General features: G+C 28.5%; 1 protein-coding gene across 1 annotated transcript; it reads left to right on the top strand.

The window, feature by feature from the left end:
* The first annotated feature begins 3,560 nt into the window (after window positions 1-3,560).
* Window positions 3,561-6,405, top strand: LOC110665932 (coniferyl alcohol acyltransferase). Its single transcript, XM_021826246.2, has 2 exons — window positions 3,561-4,068; window positions 5,293-6,405. Exons 1-2 carry the CDS (start codon window positions 3,637-3,639, stop codon window positions 6,292-6,294), a joined length of 1,434 nt encoding a protein of 477 aa, XP_021681938.2. The 5' UTR covers window positions 3,561-3,636; the 3' UTR covers window positions 6,295-6,405.
* The last annotated feature ends 1,228 nt before the right edge of the window (window positions 6,406-7,633 follow it).

Genomic DNA, 7,633 nt, shown 5'->3' with positions numbered 1-7,633 from the left:
AAGGAAGCAGTATTTCTCAGGCGAAATTTTCTTTTTGTTCAGACAGATGACAGCAAAAGTCAGATCCCGATAAAAATATTGATTGAATATTCTTGCATTTGCGCGGCAAGAAACAAATTTCGTGTTTGGTTTTGAGATTAGTTTTAAGTGAGGTGAAATTCTTTTTTAAATTTGTAATCTTGTGCATGAATACGTTGCTGAGCAAGGCAGGAAATTAAAATCTTAGCTTGAAAAATATGTTTTTCTTTTCCTGCTGCTGGCACATTAATCACCTTTTTTAGAGAAAACTATCCATCACCTGCTCTTTCACCAACAAAAACCGCTGAGGGTTGGAAGAAAACGCATAAATCCATTACTACACCATTCTCAGCTTCTACTACCAATATCAATATATTATTTATATATATATATATATATATTAACTTTCAAACATCAATATAAGCTACGGCTCTGGTTTCTATAGGTGGTATTGACCCCCAGTAATGGCATCAACTATTCTGGTAAGATCACTTGGTTCGCGAGAATTGCTCATATTATATTAATTTGATTTCAATATAATATGAATTTTCAGATAAATTAGCTAAGTAATTATATTTATGTGATACAAAATATTCATTTATAATTATTAAAATAAAAGCCTTGAAGTCTTGTTTTATAAATCTTTCATTAAAGATACATATTCAAAAACATAATATTTTAAAATTAGTTATATGACATTTTAATTTCCAGAAGAAAAAGAATAGTCAAATAGGTTAATGAAAATTTTCACTAAAACTTTAAATAATAAATTAAATATGAGTATTTTTACTATAAATTAATTAATAATTATCGCCTCAATAAATTAAAATAAAATCTTTTTTTTTCATAAAGATTTAAATTTTTATATGAATAACTTCCATTTATTATATAAATAAAAATATTTATATGCTTTGCATATATAAGGTTTTGATATAACTTTCTGTTTTGGTTAATCGTTGCTTGAGGTCTTTCTTGAGATTTGCTTCTCTATAGCAAGGAGTTGTTTGCATTGCTTCAATGCTTTCTTTAATTAGGTATTTTGGTTTTGATTGTTGGAAAGAATTGGTGGGTTCTGTTTGTAGGTGGTTTTTTTTTTTTTTTATTGATATTTTATTCAATATTTTCTATCAAGGGGTTTTTTTTTATACTATTCTTGATTATTACGATTCTTGTATCATCTATTTGAAAATTGCAATTTGTCTGAATTTATCATTGAGTTTTCTTCTTATATATTTATTTTGATTATGAAATTAGTTTGTAGCATAAACTTTCATTGCTAAATATTATATAGATTACCAATAGATAGATCACCGCCAAGCTATATTATTAATAATAAATTTATATATATATATATATATATCGGGAAAATAATAAAATTATTAACAATAGATAATTTATCACAAAAAATTATTAGCGACAAATTTATATGGATTAGTGATAGATTCATTACCGTAAGCCATATTACTAACGACTAATTTATATATATCTGTTACTAAAAAAATTATTTTTAAGGGTATTTTTAAAAATAATATAATTTTTATAAGAATCCTAAATCTTAATATTATAAATAATCTTTATAATAATAACTCCTAATTATATATAAAATATATTTATATGTGGTTGACAAACATTTTAAGGAAGAAAAATTTATAATCTATTATAAATTTGTGATCGATGGTTGTGGTTATATGTGTTGTCTTTGTAATAATAATGATAATAATAATAATAAAAAAGACAGAGATGAAGTATTTTGGCTGTGTAATTGTGGTATTAATTAGAGTCGAAATCATGTATTTTTAAAGTTAGAAAAATAGAATAAAAAAATAAAAAAAAGTATTTCCTTTTTGTATAAAGAGGAGTTGGGTCAAAAATGAAATGCTTTACTTAGAAATTCCGATGTATTTAGAAAACAAGCATGCTTTGGTTTTACTAGTCCGAAACAATTAACTATATAAAAGAATTTGATAATGAAAGTGGTAAATGTTGAAAAAACCAGGTTGACGACTACCACGTACAGGTTGTTTCTTAAATTTATATGTTAGAGTGGAACTGGATAACGACGAGAAGAATCCTTATATGGATGGATTAGCTAGGGCAAGTGGTATTTGGCTTCTTGACTAACTTATATATACTAATGAAGTTGTTTAATATAACAGTGCAGTTCACAAATGGTAACAACCACTGTGTTGACATTAGAAATTAAACACTAATTTTAAATAAGCTAAAATGTTTGATTAATTGATGTATATATATATATATATATATGTAACATGATCATTATTAATGAAGTCTTCGAAAGCAAGCAAGCTAGCTGGCTGCGGTCGAAGTTTCATGGAGGTGGAGCATCTTATTATTATGTTGAAGAATAATCAAAAGTTAAGCTTTGACAAATTAAATTAATTAATATCTATATATATATATATATATATATATAGATGGGGAGCGAGCGGGAGGGAGGGTGGTTTGGTTAGATGAAACTACTTGTTTCTCTTTCCTAAACCAGGGAAATTAATATATAATAGGACTATGCCTGGCCTCCTTGTAGCATTAACCCATAATAAATTTATTAATATATATATGTATATATTGTAATGGAGCAATGGCCTGCTGTGAGTCATGTTTTTTATATTTTAATTTCGTATCATCCCATCCCCAACTCCAACTACCCTCTCCCGCATACACGTATCTCTTCACTCAGTTTCTTTCTTTTTTTTAACGTTCAAAATGGAAATGACTGGTTTATATATAAAAAAGCCTGATGGATGAAATGGATGGATCAAATTCATCCTGACTATTCAATTGATAAAAATTCTTATTTTAAAATTTTTTTTTATTGTTAATTTTCTTATGAAGTTTAATTCAAAATTTTTACAACCTATTTTGATAAAATAATTAACATAAACATAAAAAAAAAAAAATCCAATTAACTAGTATGATGAAGTGGGTGAATATAAATGAAAAGAAATATAAGTTGGTGAAAATTAAATCAAAAGAGTAAATTTTGAAATTTAAATTTTTTATAAAAAAAATGAATAAATTACTAATAAAAAATATTAATTATTGTTAGAACTATGATTCAAAATTATAATAAATTTTGAAAAAAATACTTTTTTTTTTCTATATAGATTAGAATTCTCATAGTGTTAATACCTTTAATTCGAAAATTTTGATATATATATATAGATATATAAATACAAATGCAAAGGAGTTTCTATCATAAATTTATTTGGTGAAAAGAATAAAATAAAAACAAACTAAATAAAAAATAAAACAACCATGGGGACACCCAAATGTGAATAAGAAAGTGACTCTGTACCCATTATATAATAACCTCGTCGCGGGAATATGGTGAACGAGGTTATTAAATATATGTTCAGATTAGACATATAATTTAATTAATTTATTTTATTAATAAAAATTATTATATTATAGTCTTAAGTGTGTGTATATATAATTATATAAATTAAATTTATAGTAAATTTAAAAATTGTATACAATTATTTCCACCGTAGCTAGCTTGGCTTATAAAATCACAGGCATCCCTTCCCAAAGGACCAAACCCAACAAGCAATTGAAATTTGGTTTCACCACAAAGAGTTAAAGAGAAAGCAGAGAAACATGGGTTCCGAAGGAGGGGATAACGGCATGTTCAGTGTCACTGTGACCAAGAAGGAAGTGGTGGCGGCAGCGCTACCTTTGCAAGAACATTGGCTGCCACTTTCCAACCTAGATTTGCTTCTCCCTCCACTTGACGTGAGTGTTTTCTTTTCTTACAGAAACAATAATAACCATATGATGAAGAGTTTCGGGTCCATGGTGGGTGTTCTGAAGAAAGCAATGGCTCAAGTTCTGGTGTCCTACTACGCCTTCGCGGGTGAGGTAGTGGAAAACTTCGTGGGAGAGCCTGAGATCCTATGCAACAACAGGGGTGTGGACTTTTTTGAGGCTTTTGCAGATATTGATCTCAAAGACCTCAACTTGTATAACCCCGACCACTGCATTGAAGGCAAACTGGTGCCCAAGAAGAAGGACGGTGTGATCGCTGCCCAGGTCAGTCGCGTATTAAATTTTATCACACACATGCGGGTTTGGAATTGTTTATTTAATTATTTCAACATTATTATCCGCAAATTCTCTGTACACCTCTATTCTCCAATCATTTTTTTTTTCGGCAAAGATGATTTCATTCAAAGTCCCAAGAAGATAAGGTAGAAATTACAAAAGTAGTATTGCCACATACCTTTTGCTTTTAATAGCAACGTACGGCTCCAGATTAAATGTTTTGATTTCGGAATATTTAGTTAATTATTTACAAATTAAAACAATAAGGTAAATTAATCCTGTAAAAAATTCCTTGAATATAACTTTTTGTTTTCTTTAAACTGCAACTAAAATTACATTACAAAACTTTATGGGTATCCTGATACAATATAGCATAAGCCAATCAGGTGAAAATATCTTATTGTTTTCTTTTACTCTGTTTAAGAAATTTTTTTGAGAAAAGGAAAATAAAGAGTAAAAAATAAAAATAATATATTTTTTTATTATTTTTTTATTTTTATCTAGATAAGAAGGGAGAAAAATAAAAAGAGAAGAAATGTATGATAAATTTATAATTTTATCTTATATATTTTTCAATAAAAAAAACTTTAGAAATAAATTTATAATTTTATTTTATATATTTTTTTTAAAAAAAATTTAAAAAGAGTAATATTATAATTTTGATGTGTAATCCTAAATTTTTATTATTTTCTTTTAAAATTAAAGAAAAAATAATTAGAAAAAAATAAAAATTATTTTGCCTTTTCTTTTATTTTTTCTTCATTTTCAAATAAAAAAAATATTAATCTCAATTATTTTTTCTTATTTATTTTCTTCCCTCCCCTTCCCCGTATCCAAACAAAAAGAGGGTTAGTAGCATGGCTAAATACCTCTCCACATTTTGTCAAAAAAAAAAAAAAAAAAAATCTCTCCACATAATCCGCAAATGTATTCATGTCAAATCAACATCGGCCGAAGTGGCTGACGGCACTTTGACTCATTTTCACCAGCCCAATAATTCCCATTCATTCAAAAAAAATTTATATATATGTCATGAATTAAAAAAAAAAAAAGAAAAACAAAAAGACAATTCAACCTATAAATATATATAAGATGATTTGGAATAAATTATTTACAAGAGAATATTAAAATAAATTTTTATATAATTATATTTATTTTTTTTAAATAATTTTAAAAATTAACAACGTTTATATACATAACTCGCAATCGTAGGTAACGGAACTCAAATGCGGCGGTGTCGTGGTGGCGTGCACATTTGATCATCGCGTATCAGACGCCTACTCGGCCAATATGTTTCTTGTGTCGTGGGCAGAAACGGCTCAATCCAGAGCGATCTCAGTGGTTCCATCTTTCAGGCGATCTCTGCTGAACCCTAGACGTCCTGCTTGCATCGATCCTTCCCTGGACAACATGTACGTACCCATCTCCAAGCTGCAACCTCCCAAAGAGCCTCAGGCCGATTCTGATCACCTCATAAGTCGAATATATTATGTGAAAGCCGATCAGCTTAACGAACTACAATCACTTGCAAGCTCCGATGGCTACAAGAGGACAAAACTCGAATCTTTTAGCGCTTTCTTGTGGCAACTGGTTGCCAAATCTGCCAAACAAGATGTTGCCGCTGGAACGGCAAAGATTTCAAAAATTGGCATTGTGGTGGATGGGAGGACGAGGTTAAGTGATAAAACTATTGATAAAGCAACATTAATGGATGCCTACTTTGGAAATGTACTATCAATTCCCTATGGAGAAAAGAGAATTGATGATCTAATGGAAAATCCATTGAGTTGGGTAGCGAGTGAGGTCCATGATTTCCTGGAGAGTGGCGTGACAAAGGAGCATTTCTTGGGGTTGATTGACTGGGTTGAGGCTCATAGGCCAGAGCTAGCCGTGGCTAAGATATACAGTAGCGGTAGTGATGGTGGACCGGCTTTTGTGGTGTCTTCAGGGCAAAGATTTCCGGTTTCAAAGGTGGACTTTGGGTGGGGAGCGCCTGCCTTTGGGTCGTATCATTTTCCTTGGGGCGGTAGCGCTGGATATGTCATGCCGATGCCAAGTCCAGCCGGGAACGATGATTGGATAGTGTATATGCACCTTTTGAAGGGGCAAATGGAGTTGATAGAGGCTGAGGCTGCCAATTTTTTTAGGCCTCTCACTTGGGATTATCTTAATCTGCTTTCATCACATTCTATAGTTACCCCATATACCATATAAATTTATTTGCTCCTTATTAATTGAAATTAAGAATTAATGCTTTGCATTCGATGTTGTTGTTAATTGTAATTACAGTTTGATCTGCAGTTATATTAATTATCTTGCCCATCAGTTGCTGGCTTGTTAGTACATATATAGTTCAAATAATAAATTTTACGTAAAATTTTTTTCCTTAATATACCGAATACTTAATTATATTGTCCTAAAAAAAAAAATTTATATCATTAAATTATTTTTAAAATTAATATATTTTATTTTTAAATATGTATTAAATAGAAGTAAAGTTAAAAAATAATTAAGGACCTGGACTATAGTAATGACCCCGGCCCCCACTTTACACTGGGATGAGCATTTGATGAATTTGAAGCAAAGAAATTCCATCGTCTTCGTCCTAATCAACTATTTTAGTTATTTTATTTTATTACAAAAAAAAAAAAAGAAAAAAAGGATATGAGTTTGGGTAAAATTCACCCAAATCACCAGCTGGACTCAAAGCGACAATGTAATGATTATAATTAGATCCACCACCTCCTCCTCCCCCCCTCTCTAAGCAACATTGCCTTATTTTTTAAGCTGGTAAATTAGTAACTAGTTAAATTTAGATCTTATTTAAAGTTTATGTGGGAGTGTTATGCTTTTTTAATTGAATTGATGATTTTCAACTATTTTATTTTCATTCAATTAATTATTTTTTCAATTTAATTTAATTATATTAATAATTTTAATTAGATCATTAACTTAGAAATATACATTCATTTACAAAATATATATATATATATATAATTTATTTAACTTTTATTTTTAGAAATAGTTAATGAATGAAATGAATATATTTATTAATTTATCTATTTTATCTTTATTTATGAAGTAAAAGCAATATAATTTAAGGATTTTTAAAAAAAAAATAAAAATTCTATTAAATAAATTGAATTCTTACAAAATTATATATATATATTTTTTAATATAAATGTATTTTTTCATAATAATTTATTTTAAAACGAAAATCAACATTTATCAATTTAAAATTTTTTGAAACATAATATATTAAATTGATTTTTTTTTTTTTTAATTATTTTTAAACACTTCAAACAAACCGTTAAAAATCATATGTTTTTTTTTTGGGATATAGACATATGAATGTCAATGTGGTACACGCGTATTCGATAGGAATCTCATTTCACAAATGGGCAGTTGACGACAAAAAAGGATGTGACCGAACACTTACCTATTTCTACGACAACACAACGATAAAAAATTTGTATAAATATATTATTATATATCGGCTAATAAGTTCTAATACAATGAACCTACTAAAGTTTTTAAATTTCGAGTTGTATCA

The sequence above is a fragment of the Hevea brasiliensis genome, chromosome 17 (assembly GCF_030052815.1).
Source record: "Hevea brasiliensis isolate MT/VB/25A 57/8 chromosome 17, ASM3005281v1, whole genome shotgun sequence".
NCBI lineage: Eukaryota > Viridiplantae > Streptophyta > Magnoliopsida > Malpighiales > Euphorbiaceae > Hevea > Hevea brasiliensis.
Note: the sequence above shows the minus strand (reverse complement) of the source record. Positions and strands in the feature narration are given on the sequence as shown.

Bases quoted from the DNA above. Each gene is read 5' to 3' on its own strand.
- LOC110665932 (XM_021826246.2), top strand. From the start codon at position 3,637: ATGGGTTCCGAAGGAGGGGATAACGGCATGTTCAGTGTCACTGTGACC. The intron at 4,069-5,292 runs GTCAGTCGCGTA...TCGCAATCGTAG, and splicing joins ACGGTGTGATCGCTGCCCAG to GTAACGGAACTCAAATGCGG.